The sequence below is a fragment of the Drosophila teissieri genome, chromosome 2L (genome assembly GCF_016746235.2).
Source record: "Drosophila teissieri strain GT53w chromosome 2L, Prin_Dtei_1.1, whole genome shotgun sequence".
In the NCBI taxonomy this organism is placed as follows: domain Eukaryota; kingdom Metazoa; phylum Arthropoda; class Insecta; order Diptera; family Drosophilidae; genus Drosophila; species Drosophila teissieri.
In genome coordinates this window covers 21890476-21910091 of record NC_053029.1, presented here as the reverse complement: position 1 = coordinate 21910091, position 19616 = coordinate 21890476, and the positions used below count along the sequence as shown (strand labels likewise).

At 46.8% G+C, this 19616-nt stretch overlaps 5 protein-coding genes across 13 annotated transcripts; 3 read left to right on the top strand and 2 right to left on the bottom strand.

Annotated features, from left to right (window-relative positions):
* Nucleotides 1-302: 302 nt before the first annotated feature.
* LOC122614803 lies at nt 303-1409 on the top strand. 2 transcript variants are annotated; one of them, XM_043789463.1, is made up of 3 exons: nt 303-781; nt 936-1038; nt 1100-1409. In XM_043789463.1, the coding sequence occupies exons 1-3, from the start codon at nt 623-625 to the stop codon at nt 1225-1227; spliced, it is 390 nt and encodes a 129-aa protein (XP_043645398.1). In that variant the 5' UTR covers nt 303-622; the 3' UTR covers nt 1228-1409. The 2 variants fall into 2 exon arrangements, with proteins under 2 accessions (XP_043645398.1, XP_043645406.1); XM_043789471.1 differs by having other exon boundaries at nt 303-807.
* A 6788-nt stretch (nt 1410-8197) lies between these two features.
* LOC122614792 lies at nt 8198-8976 on the top strand. Its single transcript, XM_043789454.1, has 3 exons — nt 8198-8382; nt 8511-8614; nt 8667-8976. Exons 1-3 carry the CDS (start codon nt 8198-8200, stop codon nt 8792-8794), a joined length of 417 nt encoding a protein of 138 aa, XP_043645389.1. The 3' UTR covers nt 8795-8976.
* Nucleotides 8977-10282: 1306 nt separating this feature from the next.
* On the top strand, nt 10283-11518 carry LOC122623184 (mitochondrial mRNA pseudouridine synthase Trub2). The gene is made up of 3 exons (XM_043802177.1): nt 10283-10528; nt 10584-10796; nt 10846-11518. The coding sequence occupies exons 1-3, from the start codon at nt 10399-10401 to the stop codon at nt 11454-11456; spliced, it is 954 nt and encodes a 317-aa protein (XP_043658112.1). The 5' UTR covers nt 10283-10398; the 3' UTR covers nt 11457-11518.
* A 499-nt stretch (nt 11519-12017) lies between these two features.
* On the bottom strand, nt 12018-14121 carry LOC122626013 (SET domain-containing protein SmydA-8). Its single transcript, XM_043806111.1, has 2 exons — nt 13723-14121; nt 12018-13668 (listed from the first exon to the last, which is right to left on the bottom strand). Exons 1-2 carry the CDS (start codon nt 14055-14057, stop codon nt 12342-12344), a joined length of 1662 nt encoding a protein of 553 aa, XP_043662046.1. The 5' UTR covers nt 14058-14121; the 3' UTR covers nt 12018-12341.
* Nucleotides 14122-14293: 172 nt separating this feature from the next.
* LOC122623269 (serrate RNA effector molecule homolog) lies at nt 14294-19432 on the bottom strand. 8 transcript variants are annotated; one of them, XM_043802364.1, is made up of 8 exons: nt 19048-19164; nt 18586-18733; nt 18347-18519; nt 18008-18287; nt 17435-17501; nt 15397-17378; nt 15222-15326; nt 14294-14512 (listed from the first exon to the last, which is right to left on the bottom strand). In XM_043802364.1, the coding sequence occupies exons 2-8, from the start codon at nt 18726-18728 to the stop codon at nt 14443-14445; spliced, it is 2820 nt and encodes a 939-aa protein (XP_043658299.1). In that variant the 5' UTR covers nt 18729-18733; nt 19048-19164; the 3' UTR covers nt 14294-14442. The 8 variants fall into 8 exon arrangements, 7 of the variants coding, with proteins under 7 accessions (XP_043658299.1, XP_043658283.1, XP_043658273.1 ...); XM_043802348.1 differs by having other exon boundaries at nt 18347-18531; nt 19048-19163; XM_043802338.1 differs by lacking the exons at nt 14294-14512; nt 19048-19164 and adding exons at nt 14597-14893; nt 19301-19432 and having other exon boundaries at nt 18347-18531.
* Nucleotides 19433-19616: the final 184 nt, after the last annotated feature.

Genomic DNA, 19616 nt, shown 5'->3' with positions numbered 1-19616 from the left:
TAAGAAATTTTCTATTCATTTGGAAATTACGATTCCACTTTGTTGAATTTATTATGGTTCTTCTTTGTTCGATAGACTTAACTCTTGTTGGACCGTGGAAAAAATATTTAAAAAAACTAATTTATTTTTTGCATAAAATCCCAAAACTGTGAATGTGTGTATTTAAAGCACAAAATTGTGAGAATTCCTTCCCAACGAAAATTACAATTTTTAAGTGATATTTAAAAAAAAAGGTTAGTTAACTTTTTTATAAGTTATATTTTAAGTGCATATCTGTTTGTGTGTATTTACCAACACTGGCAACTCATCTTAAAAACAAATAGTGCACATTTCTATATTCAAAGGTGGCGGTTCAACCGTTCGTACAGTGTTTCCGATGCTTTCGTTTGGGTCATACCGAGCAAGGGCATAATCAGAGCAATGGCATAAAAAAGTGCTTTAAGTGCGGAGGTGGAATGCACCAGGATATAGTGTACCAACTCCAAATGCGAACATGGCCAGAAAAAAACCATATACTATGTTACGGCCTGCTGATTTTGATGGGGCAAGGCTGGCTAGCCAGTCATCAACAGGGCGGATTCTTCCCCTGTGCCCACAGGTCGCACCATAAATTCCACTCGGCATGGAATCCACAAAAACAACAAAAGAAACATCAACAGAAACTACAAGTGAAGGACTAATACCGGACGACACGACGCAGATTTGGGTCTTCGATGGAAAGGACCCTGACGCACCCATCCCTACCAAGGATCCGTCTATTTCCAATTTGAGGATCTCCCAGGCATGTGGTTCATCGGCTTCCTCCAGGTTATCGGCTCATCCGTTCATCTTCCCCCCCTAAATAATACGCTCTAGCAATTCATCGTTATAATCTTTACTTATTTAAATATTCAATTATACTAAACAACATTTTTTTAATTTTTCCAAAATTTTAGGCTTCCATCGCCCTGGGCCAAAGCAAATACGATACAAAAAAAAAAAAAAAAGGGACGACTAAAGAGCTGGAGAGGACAACAAAGACGCGAAACTACTGCACGGGTATTGACATATAAATATATATATAAATTAATAAAATTAATAAACCCTCATTTCACTTCAGAATTCCTGCCTACATGGAGCTCCAAGGAGGATCAGGGGCTGAGACGGGTCAGGTGGTTATTTATGAAAGGTCCATACCCCTACACAGGATCGGCCTGGTCTTCTCGGAGGTCGTATCTCAAGATTTAGATTTAATTTTGCTTGGACTCGGCGCGATTTAATTATACATAAGCTATTGGTTATTTATATCATATTTATAATTTTTTTATCATCGTTTACGTGTTTTAGGTTTTATCGTCTTTCAAATAAATATTTGTGTGTTTGTTTATGGCATGCTAAACGCCACTAAAATAAATAAATAAATAATTACACACGGACGAATATTTTACATAATTTTAACACGGGCACATAAATAAGTTAAATGAATAAATAAATAACGATTAATAAATAAATGGAAATAAATAAATAAATGCGAATAAATAAGGCGGATTAAATAAATAAATAAATAATTATAAATAAATAATTATTCTAATTTTTTTTTGGGCGAGCTTCTCCCGGGCGGTCTGGCTTGGTCCTCGGCGGGATTTTAGGTTGGAATCCACCACGGGTTCCAGAAAAGGTCTCCCCGGGTCCAAACTGTGGATATCCCGGGGTCGAGAAAATGCCTATATACCCTGTTTATTTTCCACTTCCGGCTGCCGGGTCCTCCAGTTCTGCTCCCGTCCTGCTCCCGTCGATCTCCGGATCGGGTAAAATTTTCTGGATATCCACGTTTATGTGTGCCACCGATTTTAAAATACGGCCGTTAGATTTCGTTCGCGGCAGCGGGTCGTCCGATTCCCAAATTTTCTATAGCCCACATGGCGGTCACCTCGCCCTATTTATGGGCTCGGCTCTGCCGGTTCCCTTTCCTATTCTTTTGCTTCCTCCTTTCCCTTCACATAGGTCGAGAACCGACTTCAAGGCCAATGCCAGTGCTCATTTCCCGTCTTAGTGTAGGTGGATGCACTTCGTCGGTGTTCTCCTCTCTCCACATACCATCCACACTTCCCCTTTCTTAGGTGTGGACGGTAGGGGGCGCCCTACATACATCCCACTTTCCCCTTCTCCTCTTGGGAATGCCAACCTCGCCTTAGGTGCTCATTCCAGACGATATTTCTTTCGCCCGCGGCTATCGATCACCGTCAGAATGCAACACCACGCGAAAATACGCCAATCGAATAGGGAGGGGAATATTCGCGAGCATTCCACACCAACACGTAAACAAACAAATTATGGAAACAAAAACTCGGACACGCTCCGCGGTGTTCACCCGGCGATCGGCCCTTGCCCCTTGGCTCCTGGGTTACCCCAACGTAGGCCACACCCACGGTAAGCATCCTGCTTTGTCCCTATCTTGAGCGTGTCGTTCTTCCCTTACAACCGCAGGTCTTTCGCATGATAGATGCCAATAGGTTTCCCCGCCAGGTCCTCCAACTCGAACATGTTGTTCCCGACCGGCCTCCTGATTCGGCATCTCGCGAACTTCCGGGCGAACTTGGCGTTGTAATTCTTCCCGAAATCGCTCAGGGTGAAGTTACGCCGGAACACTTCTTGGCCTGGTTTCACGTGGAACTCACGGGCGCGCTTGTTGTATTGCCGGCTGCTCCGCTCGTAGGCCTGATGCAAGTGTTGGCTGATACGTTCGCGGATGATGTCTCTCTTGTTCTGCGAGTTCAACGCAACTACCTCATGATCCGTCATTGACCGCAGTTTCCTGGCCAGTTTGTAGCAGCTGCCGTGGAGGTACATCTGCTGCCCGAATACCGCGAAGAACGGCGTGACGCCTGTCGCTTCGTGGACAGAGTTCCTTATCGCGACTTCGATTTCCGGCAGATATGCGTCCCAGTCTCGGTGGTCCTGCTCCAAATATGTCCGGATTGCGGCCAGTACTGTCCGGTTTACCCGCTCTGCAGCGTTGCTTTGCGGCGAGTACACTGCCGTCCGCATATGCTGGACCCCGTACGCCTCCATCATCTCCTGAAAAGCTTTGGCAATGAACTGCTTCCCATTGTCGGAGTGGATTACCTCCGGCACTCCAAACTTGAAAAACACCTCCTGCACCAGGAACTCGATGACGTTGGACGTTGTGGCTTCGTTCATGGCCTTCAGGAATGTGAATTTGGAGAAGTGGTCTACTACTACAAATATCCAGGCCTTTCCTCGCTTGGATCTTGGATATTTGCCTAGGAAATCTATGTAGAGTTTCTGGAATGGCCTCTCAGTCACCACTTCCTGCCCTATCCCGACCTGTGTGCGGTAATTTGGAGCCTTCGACTCCTTGCATTGGATGCATTGCCCCACAAAGTCTCGGACTTGAGTCGTAATCTTCGGCCAGTAATATTGCCGTTGGAGTCGCTGCAGCGTCTTCCTTACGCCTCCGTGTCCTGACGTCGGTTCGTCGTGGGCCGTCGCGATCAGGCCAGCTGTGAGCGAGGCTGGGATCCACAGCTTCCAAGACCCTCCTTCGACTTCCTCCTCCAATCTGTCGAATCCGCTGCGTTTGAAGACGAGGTTCCCATCCACTCGGACATCCGGCAGTCGATCCTGATTCTCCAGAATCTCATCCCGAATCTCTTTGTACTCCTCAGATTCGAACTCCGTCGTGGCGAACCCGAGAGCATCGTCGGCATCCAGCTTCAGCTCCTCTACGCATCTGGACAGTGTGTCGGCCACAACGTTTTCGGATCCCTTCCGGTGCGCTATCTGGAAGTCGAAGCTCTGCAACCTGAGTGACCATCGTGCCAGGAGCCCACTAAGGTCTTTCATGGTCATCAGCCACTTCAGACTGGCGTGGTCGGTGATGACCGTGAACTGCATCAGTTCCACGTAGGGCCGGAACTTTTCGATGGCAAGTACGGCTGCCAAGCACTCCTTCTCCGTCACAGAATAATTTATCTGATGTTTGTTTAGTTTTGCGGAGAAGAAGGCAATCGGACGTTCGTTCTTTTCCTCGTCGTATTGGAACAGGACTGCTCCAACTCCATAGTGCGAAGCGTCGCACTGGACAACGAACGGCCTTCTAAAATCGGCGTGAACCAAGACAGGAGCCGAGGTAAGTGCCGTCTTTAGAGCCTGTATCGCGTCCTTGGCCTCGTCGTTCAGCACTAATCGGGTGTTCTTTCCTTTTTTCAGTGCGTCGGTGAGCGGGGCCGCCATGGTCGCGAAGTCCTTGATGAACCGGCGGTACCATCCCGCTGTTCCCAGGAAGCTTCGTAACTCCTTCACCGATTTCGGTTCCGGAATCTTTTGGATTGCGACGATCCTGTCCCCATCCATCCGAAGTGTCCCTCCACCGATTATGAACCCGAGGTATTTCAACGCCCTGTAGCAAAATTTTGATTTTTTCAAACCTATCGTCAAATTCGCTTTTTTCAGGCATTCCGCTACCAACCGGAGATACTTTAGATGGGTCTCGAAGTCTGGAGCGATGATTAGCAGGTCGTCCAGGTACACGAAGACGTTCGATCTCAACCGCGCTGGAATCACCTTGTCCATCAGTCGACATAGCCGCTGCGCCGCATTGCACAGGCCAAACGGCATCATGGCGAACTGGTACAAGGGTCTCCCCGCAACCGTAAACGCTGTATAAGGACGGCTTTCAGGATCCAACTCCACCTGCCAGAACGCGAATTTCAAGTCGACGCTTGAAATATAGTAGGTCTGCTCGATTCTGGACAGGATTCCCTCGATGGATGGCAGCGGATAAGCATCCTTCACGGTGAGGTTGTTCAGCTTCCGTGCGTCTAAGCAGAACCTATTTTTGTCTGGCCTTCGCACCACTGTCGTGCGGTTACTCCACGGACTCTCGCTGACCTCGATCACGCCCAGCTCCAGCATTTTGTCGACTTCGGCCCACACAATCTCCTGCATCGCTGGCGATTGTGGATAATGCCGATCCTTAAACGGCTCTGCGCCTTCCACGAGCTGGATCCGATGTGTCTCCACCGATGTCTTACCCAGACCGACGTCCTCGAACGCTAGGAACTCTTTCTTTACCGCTTCTAACCGATTTTTGTCTTCTTCTTGCAGGTTCCACTCCTCGATTACAGACTCTTTACCGGCTTTGCCATCCAGCCACGGATTTGTTGCGTCCCACAATTCCTCCACGCTCGCCTTCGATTTCGTTGCTGGTATCTCTCCGAGGATAGCCGGTGCCAACGCGAATTTCCTCCAGAAATCGATCCCAAGGTATAGATCTTGCTCCAGGTACGGGCATACGTAAAAGGTAAGTACCTTCTCCACTCCCTTGAATTCTACCGGAACGTGTACTCGACCTATAATTGACCGGTCTTCTCCCGCCGCAGTCCTCACGATCGACGTGTACTTGTCCATGCGGACCCCGAGCTCCTCCAGCATTTCACGGCTGCCTTTTCCCAGGACATTAATAGACGCGCCTGTGTCCAGCAAACCGGAAATGGGCTTGCCATGTATCCGGACCTCGGCAAACACCCTTGGATCACCTCCCATGCCCCGACGAACGGCTTCAACCACGGCACGTCGCGTCTGATGCCTCTGCCTGAATCGTGATCTGGCCTTTAAAAGCCTCCGGCTGACGCTCCGCATCCCGTCTATCTGGTGGTTGGCAAATATTCGGTTCCGAACCTCCAGGTACTTCTGCATCCGTTCCTCCGCTGGTAAGTATCTCAGCTTATTGCTATTCTTAATGACGATTTTCTTACTCTCTACCTTAGGTTTAATTGTTGGTGGCTGCGGTGGAAGGTTTACTGTCGGTTGGACCTGTACTTCGAGCGCGGGTCTTCCACCTTTCCGGCGCTCGTCCTCCCGTTTCCCGCACATACCGGGCAGTTCGGTGTGATCACCTCTGGCTTCCCGCAGCGGTAGCAGAAGATCTTCCGCTCCGACGATGCGCAGTCACGGAGTCCGTGGTCCGGCTGCCCGCAGTTCCAGCAACTAATTCGCTGCCTGGAAACTTCCTCGATGTACGGCTCCGGCTCTCCCGCTTCGCCGTCGGATGACTCCATCGCCACTTCCTCCACCTGTCGTCCGCTCGACGGAAACTTGGCCGGCGCGCGGTATGAGGCTCGGCTGTCCCGCTCCCGCCTCATGAAAGCCTCCTCCACTTCGAGGCACTCCTCTCGCAGCTGGTCCACGCTGAACACCCTCAGGGCATAAACAAACCGGGCGACCTCGGCGGTAAGTCCCTTTTTAACTATGCGGATCATTTCCGCCTCCGGTATCGGTGCCATCAGTCTGTTTCCCAGCCGCCGCATCGCTCGGAAATAATCCTCGACTGACTCGCCTGGCTGTTGCCGTCGATCTTGGAGTGCTCGTCTGCGCTCGAACTCGCCTCCGATGCCCCGGAACCTCGCCACCAGGTTCTCCTTGAGGTCCTCCCATGTCTGCGGAGGGCTCTCTTTCACATATTGCCAGTACCACTCGGCAGCCTGGCCTCGCATCAGCTGGTAGAAGCTACCCAGCACCTGGTCCCAGGAACACCGAGACTGCCGCTGCAGGTATTCCACGCGGAACACAAAGTCTTCCACGGCGAGCTTATTTTGGTCGCCAACGAAGAAGATCTCCCACTTCTCGATCCTGACGCCTCTAACCGAATCTTCTCTCCTTTCAGGACCTCGGAGACCCTCCGTGCTACCCCTTCGAGCCACACACTCCGTCTGGAAACGCTGCTGCTCTCCCGGATATCCACCGGCGCCGACATCCCTCTCCGCGAGTACTTCGCTTGCTCTTGGAGGTTTGCGTGGAGGCGTCCAAGGATTCTGTCCCTCTGGCCGGGTCTTGGGATATGCGCCCGTCGCCTCCTGGCCCCCTCGTGCTCCTGCATGCTCGTGACCACCACTGGGGTCGCCTTGCATCGCCTGCTGCTGCATCGACTGCACGGCTGCTGCCGTTTGCTTCAGCGGCTGGACCACCTCGTTGATCATCGCCATCATCTCCAGGAAGCCTTGGCGAATCTCCTGTTGCAACGTCCGACTGACGTTGTCGGACATCGCCGCCCTGTGCGTCTCATACGTCTGAGCCACCGCAGCATTTATCGTCGACGCGATATCGCTCGGGATTCCCCGTGGGGGAGAGATTTCCCAGTTATCGCCGGCTGCACCGGCTGCGCCGCCTGCCGTGCCATCTTCCGCTCTGAGTTGCTGCCCTTCCGGCGGGGGAGTTCTAGTTGTCATCTTATCAGCTCCGGACCGCAAGTTATATCTGCCAACCATGAACCTACTCTACCTGCTAATTTATATTCCTTACACTAAACACGCTTTCTTTTCCTTTTCTAGACGAAAACAACAAAGCCAAACAAAAAACGGAAACTCAATTGGACAACAAAGGGGGGAAAAAGAAAAGGAGTGATGCCTAACCGGAGCCAACTTCCACATGCTTTCCTGCGTCTTTCATCAACCTCTGCGATCGAGTTGTATACCATTGCGAGCTCCATCGGATCCTCTATCTTCTTCCTGGAAGATAGGGCATCGAGGGCGCTCACATATCTACTCTGCTTCATGTCCAGTTGCGCCGCGGATGCGCTTGCCAGTTCTTTGGCCGTCCCGGGTGCATCGCATGGTGAACCCTGTGTTCCCATGGGCCACCCGGAGACCAGCCATTCCCTCGCGCACATTCGCGCCGCAACCAGCAGAAGACTCTCCTACCGACTCATCCCATTGCGAGTCCTCCGTTCGCCACCAGGCACCGAACGGGTCGCAAAACTAGCTGGCGGTATCCGCCGCTAGCGACATACCCTTCGCTTGGAGGATCTCTACCCTTTAGGTGAGTACAACGACAAAATTACTACAAATATGAACAATTACTTTGTGGTTTATTTTTTTCCAGCATCCCAGGTCTTTCCGCGGCGAGCAATTATGTTCGGCTTTTTGGATAGCCGACATAAGCCATCGCACGCGTTCCAACCTGGTCTGCCGGCACCACGTGGATTCCCTTCCCCCACTGGATTTTTATTTATATCTACTTTCCTCGTATGGGCTCGAATGTCCTTTTTAGAGGACCTTCGCCACCCCATTCCGGGTTTAGATTGGGCGCCATTATGTTACGGCCTGCTGATTTTGATGGGGCAAGGCCGGCTAGCCAGTCATCAACAGGGCGGATTCTTCCCCTGTGCCCACAGGTCGCACCATAAATTCCACTCGGCATGGAATCCACAAAAACAACAAAAGAAACATCAACAGAAACTACAAGTGAAGGACTAATACCGGACGACACGACGCAGATTTGGGTCTTCGATGGAAAGGACCCTGACGCACCCATCCCTACCAAGGATCCGTCTATTTCCAATTTGAGGATCTCCCAGGCATGTGGTTCATCGGCTTCCTCCAGGTTATCGGCTCATCCGTTCATCTTCCCCCCCTAAATAATACGCTCTAGCAATTCATCGTTATAATCTTTACTTATTTAAATATTCAATTATACTAAACAACATTTTTTTAATTTTTCCAAAATTTTAGGCTTCCATCGCCCTGGGCCAAAGCAAATACGATACAAAAAAAAAAAAAAAAAGGGACGACTAAAGAGCTGGAGAGGACAACAAAGACGCGAAACTACTGCACGGGTATTGACATATAAATATATATATAAATTAATAAACCCTCATTTCACTTCAGAATTCCTGCCTACATGGAGCTCCAAGGAGGATCAGGGGCTGAGACGGGTCAGGTGGTTATTTATGAAAGGTCCATACCCCTACACAGGATCGGCCTGGTCTTCTCGGAGGTCGTATCTCAAGATTTAGATTTAATTTTGCTTGGACTCGGCGCGATTTAATTATACATAAGCTATTGGTTATTTATATCATATTTATAATTTTTTTATCATCGTTTACGTGTTTTAGGTTTTATCGTCTTTCAAATAAATATTTGTGTGTTTGTTTATGGCATGCTAAACGCCACTAAAATAAATAAATAAATAATTACACACGGATGAATATTTTACATAATTTTAACACGGGCACATAAATAAGTTAAATGAATAAATAAATAACGATTAATAAATAAACGGAAATAAATAAATAAATGCGAATAAATAAGGCGGATTAAATAAATAAATAAATAATTATTCTAATTTTTTTTTGGGCGAGCTTCTCCCGGGCGGTCTGGCTTGGTCCTCGGCGGGATTTTAGGTTGGAATCCACCACGGGTTCCAGAAAAGGTCTCCCCGGGTCCAAACTGTGGATATCCCGGGGTCGAGAAAATGCCTATATACCCTGTTTATTTTCCACTTCCGGCTGCCGGGTCCTCCAGTTCTGCTCCCGTCCTGCTCCCGTCGATCTCCGGATCGGGTAAAATTTTCTGGATATCCACGTTTATGTGTGCCACCGATTTTAAAATACGGCCGTTAGATTTCGTTCGCGGCAGCGGGTCGTCCGATTCCCAAATTTTCTATGGCCCACATGGCGGTCACCTCGCCCTATTTATGGGCTCGGCTCTGCCGGTTCCCTTTCCTATTCTTTTGCTTCCTCCTTTCCCTTCACATAGGTCGAGAACCGACTTCAAGGCCAATGCCAGTGCTCATTTCCCGTCTTAGTGTGGGTGGATGCACTTCGTCGGTGTTCTCCTCTCTCCACATACCATCCACACTTCCCCTTTCTTGGGTGTGGACGGTAGGGGGCGCTCTACATACATCTTTTCACTTTCCCCTTCTCCTCTTGGGAATGCCAACCTCGCCTTAGGTGCTCATTCCAGACGATATTTCTTTCGCCCGCGGCTATCGATCACCGTCAGAATGCAACAACTATACAAAAAAACGAAGACACTGGAGAACCTATCCATTCAGGAGGAGCGCCGGATATTCAAGATCAACATCCTCATTTTAAGCTTAAAACATAAAGAAAGCTTCTACACTAACAATACCCTGTCGTCTCTAACTTCCGAACTGCTAGCGATACACAGAGCTCTGGACTTTTTTTTCTCGATAGGCATTACCCGAGTGGCCATCTTAACAGACAGCAGCAAAGCATCATTGCAATACAAAACACTATGCATGACAATTATATAACCTTTAACATGAAAAAGAAGATAATTAATAATCCTCCCTTGATACACATAGAAATTCATCACAAACCCTGCACACTTTTCCCAGAAACAATAAAAAAAACCATGGTTTCAAAATCCCAAGTGTAAACTTAAACCTACAGACATCAAAAATTTTGATTCAAAATAACAAAATAACATGTATGTGACCAACGTTTTTGATAAAGCATCCCACATTTTATTCAGCTGTTAGAAATACAACACTGCTAGACAGCACTTTCCAGCCCTGGAAAAATACCAAGACATTACCATTTCTTACGGATGTCGCGGTAACATAAACCACAAAGAAATAATAAATGAAGCAGAAATGGCTCTCACTAAAGTTTATGATGCTGCCACAGTCTTTAAGCACATGAATGGCATTTTAAATGTGTACAAGCCAGCCGGTATGCAGGTCAAGCACGTGCGCAATGCTATTCTGAACAACATTTGCAAGGGTAAGCCGAACGCCATCGAACGAGAAAATAGAAATTAAAGATAGATCTGCAACAGGACTTAATGATATGGAGCAAAGGAATCCACGCAAGTTCCGAGAGAACAGAATCTTCCTGGGCACAGGCACCGCAGCCGATCATGTACTACATAACTTAAGAGAGCAGACGGATCTATCGGACCACCTTCTGTCTACCGGACCGCGTTACCTCCCACGCGACTTGAGCTGCGCCACAGTGTCCAGCCTGGGCGATCACACAAGCGGAGTGCTGCGTAAGTCAAGTAAAACATTTTAGATCCAAAACTAACCATACTTTTGCAGTCTTTGGGATCAACAAGGGAACAGTGCAGTCTAGTTCTATTCGGAAAAATCGACCAGTGCGGGTCTACCACCTAATCGGGCACTTAGGCAGCGCAACCGAAAATCACCTACCAGACTCACGGGTCACAATGCGCTCCAACCACCGACACGTGTCCGCAGAGAGGATCAGCAGTCTGGCTGCATCCATGCAAGCATCCCATCAGCGTAAGATGTTTGAGCTCTGCGGTGTCGATTTGCAGACCCAGGAGGCCTACGAACTAGCCTGCAGAGGTCTCCTACGTCCAGCGGACGACAGTCAGCTCGTTGTCTACGGCATAAAGCTTATTCACTTTGAGCGTCCGTACTTCACGCTGGAACTTTATGCCATCAACGAGACGCAGGAGTGCTTAGCTACGCTAGTGCACGAAATGGCTTTGGACCTCCGAACCGTGGCGCACTGCTCCCAATTACGCTGCGTGCGGCATGCCCACTTTGATGTTACGGATAGTCTGCTCAGACACGCCTGGCACTTGCCAGGAATTATCAAGAACCTCCGCCAGCAACGAGACATCCTGAGGGAGCACCCACAGCTTCTGCGGCAACATCGAGTGGAACTGCAAATTTCAGAATAATTTAAGCATTCATTGTAGGTAACTGAAAATAGGTAAATAAATGTAGGCAGATAATGAAAAGATATGGTATTCTCTTTTATATTAAACAGTCAATAATGTCAATAATTTTGGATGGATTTTCCATGATTTCATGCATTTGACTACACGAGCCCTTGATAAGAATAGTCAGCTCATTGACGGTAAAATTACAGTTTAAAAGAGGTCATTTGTAGAACAACAACGTAAAGGAGATGTTTAAAATTTGGTAAATCGTTTCAAATACATATGTGCGCAGATTGGACAATACCATAGTCGATAATTATGGAAACTGACGGTTTTCAGTGCTTAATAGCATTAAAACTTTATTTTGCGAAAATTTGGCATAGTTTGTAAATTAGCCGGAAATCAATAAAGTAAAAATTAAAATAGTCTTTTCAACGGTATTTAGCACAGACGTTTTTTTCCTGCTTTTTTTCCTTATTTTAAGTTATTAAGCACACATTCAACTTTCCGTTCACAGACAAAACGACATAAATTTTTATTTCAAAATTTTTTACAACATATAATTTGTATAAACCCGACAGATATTTTTATTTTGACGTTTCCTAAAATCTCGTTTTGGAATATCTTTTGAATGGTTAGCTGGATTTTAGCCAAACGGTGCTAATTTTTAATATCATATGAGAGTAATAATGCTCCCCACCAGCCCTTTACAAGTACATTTTTAACGTTTTTTCTTCTGAAGCAAATTAGATCGCTATGATCGGACAACCAATAAACTTTTCACTTCTTCTACATAGTATCATCCTTCGCAAAGTCTCCTGGCGCGGTTCGTCACTATGCGGACATAGTGACGAACTCCACAGCTGTGGTGCACAGTGATTTCGGCTTCAAAATGTTAGAAAATTATTTTTTATTGACGTCGTGATCTTGATTATAGGCAAGAGTTAAAATTAGTTTTTCGCACTCAAAGATTTCTTTTTGCAATTTTTCGTTTAGCTTCTTGCCGACCACTGATTTTTGCTCTTTCTCCAAAACCATATGGGCTTCCCTAAGGCGGGTCTGTGCCAATCCCAAAAGGGATGTTGCCTCTGCTGGTGCTCTTCTTGCCTGCTCCTCCAGAGTGTGGGCCACCTCGATAAGGATGACCGTCACGTAGATAGCCAGTTTAATGCTGTAAGGATCCAGTCGCTGGCATACGTTGTAGAGCTCATCGCACAGCCGTAGTTTCCGTATTAGCTGATTGTTGCTCAGCACGCACGATTCCAAGCCAGCTTCGTTACCATACAGCTGGATTAACGTGTGCTTTAGATTGAACGTGTGAAAATGATTTGGATGCAAGACATGGGTCAGGCGGGCCAACAGAAGTTCAACCTGATTTGCGGAAGGACATCCGGCCAATAAGCCCTCAACCTGCTCGGTCATCTGGGACTGCAGTTCAGCCACGTAAGCTCCATCCACGAGTATTGGGCAAGTGTCGCACTTCCACTGTGTGTTTTCATCTAGTGGATCCACGGCCAAATGAATTCCTCCGCAAGTCTGATTTACATCCCCCAGACACGCCAACGCACTTATATAGGTGCCATATTCCGTTGGATCAAGACAGCGACTGCAGCGGCAGCTGAAATGCTTCGTTAGTCGAAGATGGTGCTGGCGAAGCTGCGTGCCCCATAGGATGTTAGTGTATGTAATCCGTAGGTGATCGCCCTTTCGCAAGTCACAGCCAGCACGCACAGCAATTTGCTGAGTCTTGTTATCAAACTGGAAGTCGCAGTTGGGCTGACAAGCATGCTCCATCATGCAGGCCTGTCTGAACAACCCGCTGAGTTCCAAGCCAGTCGGCAGTTCGATGACCATAAAATTGGTTTCGATGATGCCGCAAAGCCGATGCAGCATCTTCGGTTCGCAATCGTGTAGGAGACTTGGATTAGTTTGCTTAAGTCTACATAGAAACCGTTTTTGAAGGTAGCTAACTACCCGCTTCTCTGCTTCGTCATGCAGTTCGGTGCCCCTACGCTCATCCTCATGAGACTGCATCTCCAACAAAGCAAACCATTTCGTTGGACACTGTCGCTGCAACAGAAGACATTTGAGCACCAAAAGAGCATCGCCTCTGAAATAGTCGTTCAATGAGCGGGTATCTCCCCGAGTTGTTGAACCTGATCCTAGGCTGAGCACGCCGCATTCCATTGCCTCGTGCTCGCAGACCGCACTGCAGACTGGCCAACGGCATCTGAAAATTACATTGTTGAAATGAATAGACTTTTATATTATTACTATGTTTTACCTGCGACACTGGTGCTTCCCCAGACGGCACGGAGTGCAACAGCCTACGCACGGAACGATAGAGGCTTCATTATCTGCGTCGGAAAGATACCACTTGGGGCCCACCACTAAAGGTTCCTCAATGAAGACTATTTGTCCGGCAGCAATTTCCTGGGTAACCTTCAAGTATCTGCCTAGAACGGCATCCTGCTCCTCGCTGAATGGCCTACATCTGCGCTTATGCTGCTGCCAGTGCTGCTTCTGGTGCTCTCGGTCGCAATACCGCACCATTTTGCACCTAGTGCACGCTTGTGAGGCAGCCACTCCGCAAACAGGACATTCCGTGCTTGACACCATTTTATCTCCCGAACATATATTTTTGCACTGGCACCAACTGCACGACAATGTTACGTTGGCAAGGGAAATGTTCTTTTTGACGTGCTGATTTCAGAACGCCGGCGACTGCGAGCTTATTTTTAACTTGTTTGAAGAAGAGAAGAGAACTTACATATGTTTCTCGTAATGACATTGCCGCCGTTGTCGCTCTCTGCTTACAAAGGAAAAATCTATAAAACCCATTTAAAACGCAGCGATAAGCTTTTTATTCGCACTTTATTTCGATTTCCTCAGTGATATACAATAGTTTACCGTACCAAATAGGCGAATATAAAGAACTTAATTTGAGTGTTTAGCAATTAATTTGATACAATTTATATAGCTTTTGATCTCCGCATAGCTAGTTCTAGTACGGTTCTTGCGGCGCGTCCAAATCCCGGTAGTGTGATCTGGGTCGATAATCAAAACCACCGGGTCTGCAAGCAACGAGAATGAATATAGATATTGGAATTATTCACGCAAGACTCAGGAGAGGGCAAAGATACAAAATATTACAGTGATTTGTTTTAGGCTATGGATTTGCATTTATTTCGGGCAAATAAAGGTAGTTCTAGCATTGTACAGGAAAACAGATATCATTAGTCGTATATAAACCATCTTTATATGCAGTAGATACTTTTCCTAGCATTGCTTGAATTGCTTTTAAAACTTGAGCTCGCCAACCGATAAAAGCTGCATCAGTATGGCCTGTTTTTATTTGTATTGTGCTAATCAATTAGTCAAACATATCGGAATTGGCAGGCGCATCCAAATCATGGTAACCGATAAGCCGGCGCTGGTGTTCCAAAGGCAATTCTCTGCAAAAAATTTGCGACACAAGAAAGTTGTGACAAATTTCAATTTAGGCCAACAAAAGAGAAAAAGTAAAAAAGGGAAAGATAGAGTCGCCTAAATGCTATTAGTGTTCGAGTATGTAGGTCGGAACTGTAATCCGCTGTAGTGGATAGTGGAATCATTGAAAGATCTAGTGTTCTGTATGTTTCTCTCTAGCGCTCCGAGAAAAGATCGTTTTCGATTCTTGGATAAAAGTGAATCAAATAAAATGTAAATTTATCTATTTAAAAACTTTGGGAATGACTGCCGAGAATTGCGCGTATACACTTTAGGAATATATATAGTACTAACCTGCGAGCGGGGGGGAAGTTACGTCCGCCACGGCCCCCACCCATCATGGGTGGGCCAAAACCGTAGGGCATCGCCGAAAAAGGTGGATACATAGGCGGTCGGTATCTTAAATTTTGGGCACGAAATGAAATAATTAAATAGTTTATTGTACAATGGGAATAAATAGTAAACTTACCCTCCACCCCCTCCACGGACAGATTCCGATTCTGGGCGCTTAGAGGTGCCTGGATGTTCGGGAAGCTGCGGACGCTTAGGATCGCGCAGATAGTTGTTAAAGTATTGCACCTCCTTGCGCACCTCGTCAACCTTTTCATCGTGCTTGTTGAAAATGTGCTTGCGGATGAACTCGGGGCCCTTAAACTTCTTACCCGACAGAGGGCATAACCATTTGTCCTTCGCCAGCTCCTGAGTGTTCGCTTGCACAAACTTTTCCACTTCGGTTTCGGCGTCCTTTGCGCCAAGGTTCTTTATCTCTTCGTCACTCAGTAGCACAGTCTTAGTAAGAAACTGTTGCAACTTGCTTTCGTATGTCTTAATATACTCTTGCACGTCGTTGTTTGTCACCCGAACAGGAGCTGGACCGCGGGCATGGATAATGCCGCATCGGTTTGGCATCTCATCTTCATATGGATACTCACAATGGTTGTAATAGTCCACTGAGTGCACTATACGTAAGTAAAGTACAAGGCGGTCAAGAACGCATATAAGCTGCTCGTCACGCTCAATGGCTTCGCCGTCAGAGTCCTTGTTTTCGCCGGTAAGGCCAAGAAGCTCATCTTCCTCGGCTGACGCCTCTTCGATAAGGTAATCAGTGATGTTTTGCAGCACCGGGTTTTTTGAATTGAAACCATACGTGGAGCCGCTTCCATTTTCAGAGGACTCGTCCGCTCGGGCGGAATTGGAATCATCTGTCGGCACCTCCGCCCATAGTCTAAATCTCTCATCCAGATTTAAAGCGATCTTGGCGCACAGTTTAATGTCTGATCGCACCACTTGTTTGTGGGCGGTTATACCATTGGCTGGACGTACCCGTCGGCTGAGGTCCCGATTGACGATGGCTCCCATTTCACAGTCTCTCAGTCGCTGATTGTTTAGTCCCCAGCAAATCTCTTTGATGTTGACGTCTCGCATGAAGGTTATCCAACCTCTGCGATACCAACGACGTTCTACCAAGGGGTCTGCAATAGCCACCCTTAAGTAGCCGGTAAAACGGTTGCACACAGCCTCGATCTCTGCTCTGGTTATCGAGGGGGCCAAGTTTCGTAGAAAGATAGAAGAAGTCCTATGCAAAGCCCTAGGCTGGCCATCCTTTACTTTGTCTAGATCAATAGTTTCGGTTTCGACAACCTTGTTTTCATCAACAGAGGGCTTCTCTTCATCTTCTACTTTGTTGCCATTTCCATTATCCGTTCTCTTAATCGGACTCGGAGAAATTTCAGGTGACTTCAGCGTATCGTCATTCTCAGCAGTATTGATTTTTGAGTCTAGTTCTTTTGGACCAATAATTTCCTTTCCTACGAGCTCTTCCAGTTTAGAACTTTCTGGTTCCCGTTTTGCTTTGCCCGCTTCTTGTCTGTCCTTTTCCGCCTCGGCTTTTTGTTCGGCCCTGAGGCCATCTTCAACATCATACTTTTCCTTAAGTTTCTCTTCATCTGAGCTAGAACTGGATTCGGAAGAGGAGCTGTCATCATCGCTACTGTTGCGTTTGCGTTTTTTTGTCTTTTTCTTGTTCAACTGTTTGTCCTCAGGTTTGGAATCGGTTTCTTTCGAATGCTCCCCCAACTCTTTTTTTGACGCTGCATTATCTGCATCCTCGTCCTTCCAGTTCTCTTCGTCAGAATTAACAGACCTCTCAGTTTTTCGTTGTGGCGACAGGACCGCTGGCAATGGATCTTCCTCTCTAATCTTCTCCTCTTTGGGACTGTTAATAGCTTTCTCCATCGCCTTGACGGACTCCATAGGCTCCGTCTTTCGTTCATATACTACTAGATCCTTGGGTTTCTCGTCTAGGACTTTAAGGTCCTCGTCAGTGCCGCCCTCCAGCTTTATAACGCACGTATCTAATACACGAATCAGAGCATCTCCCTGCGAAGAATCTACCTTCACACTTCCTATTATTCCGTTCTCAAGTAACTCCACGAAAACATCAGTACGCCTCTGCAATGAGTCATTTTGGTAATGGTTTCTGCGGTAAGTGAAACAAAAAATTAAACCTGAAGGAAGCCCCGCTGTTCTTCACTGCGTTTAACACTGTCCTCGGGATGGTATTTGTTTTTGAACCTGCAGTTAAAAAAAAGGTATGCTTGTTAGTATTGCAGTAATAAAAACCCTTGTTTTAATTTCTTCTCTTTTTCTTTTTTGCCCAGCTGTTGATTGTGAAATCGATAAATTTTTCACATTTTTAGATAGGTTGTTTGTTGTTGAATTATCACCCAAAATCTTACCTTGCAAGCTTATCGCTTTCATTATTTATGGGATTGTTTTATATTTATTTGGGCTTTTGCTCGTCAATCGAATTTAAATAAATCGCGGTTTTGAAATATGAACACACCTCAGCATTGCTCGCCGGGTAACTAATAAATTTTACTCAGTTTTTTTTTACTGCTATGGCGCAGAACCTCTCAGAGAAGTCTCTATCTCACAAACCCAATAAGCTGCAGAGAAAAACTTAATATATAGAGAGTTATGAGTGGCGAACAGAAGAACGGCAAATAATGCAATGGCAAATAATGCAAGCAGAGATATCAACAAAACCGTCGTTGATCCTCTTTTGATCAGCTACTAACCATTCCTCATCCTTGTGGGCCACGAAAAACTCGTTTAGTTGCTGGCGCTTGAAGTCTGTTTTATACTCGGTGTACTTGCGCATAACTTCCGAGTCAGAAATGTTCTCGTCCTGGGTGTCGAGGAACTGCTTCAGGTTGAGCATGGCCGGCTGGGTAAGGATGTCGCTGCCGCCGCCGCCTATGGACTCCCTAACAGGTGGGGCATGGCCGGCGTGGGAAAAGGCCGAGTGGATAGACTGGTAGTGGTCGTTCCAGGCCTGCATCAAATACGGATCATAGCCTTTATAGAAAAATATTTCGATAAACAGTCTGAATATCCTGGAGTCTTGTAGAACTTACCTCCGAACCGTGGATTGGCGCGCACATCTCCGTCGCCCCAGTCCGGACGCATTCGCTTGGCTGGGGGCAGATCACGGACGGGTGACCCATAGCGTGGTCTGGCTCCCGGACCACGGTAGTCGCTATAGTCTGGTCTGTGGCGAGCTCCTCCGCCGCCTGCGGAAGCTCCGCCCCTGAAGGGATTGCTGAAACGTCCAGTAATGATGTCATGTAATATTTGAAGGGTGTCCTTTACTTACCGCTCCGCCCACTCGTCGCGTGCACCGGCAGAGCCGCCCACCGCGCGACGGTCATCACGGCGTTCCGTACGGTAACTGTCGCTGCGCTCTCCGCGGAATTTGTCTCGTCGCTTGCGGTCGTACTCATCGTCGGAATCAGCCATTTGGTCTACAACGAAGGCAAGTAATACTAGTGAAACTCGTCCTTAACCTCACTTTTGTGCCGGTGAGTGCTTTAAAATATATAATTATTAAAATTGTTCCAAACTGTTTCCAATTTAGGTCGACAAGCTATGTATTTCGTAGTTAGTTCTTGGTCTATACAGCAGATTCAGCCGCCATCTTGTCAGTTTGCTTACATCGCTTACGTGTCCCACCGAATGGACAATGAAATATGCATTTTTAAATGTCAATAAAAGAGCGTGAAATCCAATATATTGGCGTCTTTTATTAGATTTGTCGTTTTTAATTATTCATAAATACCTTTGATTAACTATAATAAATTTTACTTAAAACTTTGCGTCTGTCAATTAGTGTGACCGCTTGTCTGCAACGCAATATACCTTTCAGGGAACAAAAAAGAGAAAAATACCAGATCCGTTTTATAAGTGGATAAGTGTACCTCCACATTATCCTCTTCACACTGTATAGGGTGGTTCTTCCAGCTAAAATTTTAGCTCCGCCATGAGGCAATAGAAGTCTCAACGAATAATGGTATCAGTTAAAACATACTCACAAACGGTGACATCACAAAACGATGTGCAGATTAATCCTTAAATAAATACTTCATTTACTTCAGTCACTTCAACACTTCAGTCTTCAAGCACATTCAACTTGTTTCAACGTTCCATCAAGGCAATGATCAAAATGTTGAAAGTAAGCCCGCCAAAAACTGTCGCAGCCTATTAACTTGATGTCATGAAGTGGCTTTACGGTCACCTAATTTTAATCCAATTAAGTCTTTATCGCGTGACGTGAAAAGACCAGTCTATGCAATAAAGCCAAGCAATATCTTTCCACTTCGTGAACGTCGGAATGTCGTAATGCCGAAA

Coding starts and splice junctions, on each gene's coding strand:
- LOC122623184 (XM_043802177.1), top strand. CDS start 10,399: ATGGCTCTCACTAAAGTTTATGATGCTGCCACAGTCTTTAAGCACATG. Junction 10,529..10,583: donor TCTGAACAACATTTGCAAGG/GTAAGCCGAACG, acceptor GATCTGCAACAG/GACTTAATGATATGGAGCAA. Junction 10,797..10,845: donor TCACACAAGCGGAGTGCTGC/GTAAGTCAAGTA, acceptor ATACTTTTGCAG/TCTTTGGGATCAACAAGGGA.
- LOC122623269 (XM_043802338.1), bottom strand. CDS start 18,728: ATGGCTGATTCCGACGATGAGTACGACCGCAAGCGACGAGACAAATTC. Junction 17,502..18,007: donor GCCCACAAGGATGAGGAATG/GTTAGTAGCTGA, acceptor TTTTAACTGCAG/GTTCAAAAACAAATACCATC. Junction 14,894..15,221: donor AACTTCCCCCCCGCTCGCAG/GTTAGTACTATA, acceptor AATTTTTTGCAG/AGAATTGCCTTTGGAACACC.
- LOC122614803 (XM_043789463.1), top strand. CDS start 623: ATGGAATCCACAAAAACAACAAAAGAAACATCAACAGAAACTACAAGT. Junction 782..935: donor CCAATTTGAGGATCTCCCAG/GCATGTGGTTCA, acceptor CCAAAATTTTAG/GCTTCCATCGCCCTGGGCCA. Junction 1,039..1,099: donor GACGCGAAACTACTGCACGG/GTATTGACATAT, acceptor ATTTCACTTCAG/AATTCCTGCCTACATGGAGC.
- LOC122614792 (XM_043789454.1), top strand. CDS start 8,198: ATGGAATCCACAAAAACAACAAAAGAAACATCAACAGAAACTACAAGT. Junction 8,383..8,510: donor GGTTCATCGGCTTCCTCCAG/GTTATCGGCTCA, acceptor CCAAAATTTTAG/GCTTCCATCGCCCTGGGCCA. Junction 8,615..8,666: donor GACGCGAAACTACTGCACGG/GTATTGACATAT, acceptor ATTTCACTTCAG/AATTCCTGCCTACATGGAGC.
- LOC122626013 (XM_043806111.1), bottom strand. CDS start 14,057: ATGGTGTCAAGCACGGAATGTCCTGTTTGCGGAGTGGCTGCCTCACAA. Junction 13,669..13,722: donor GGGAAGCACCAGTGTCGCAG/GTAAAACATAGT, acceptor TGTAATTTTCAG/ATGCCGTTGGCCAGTCTGCA.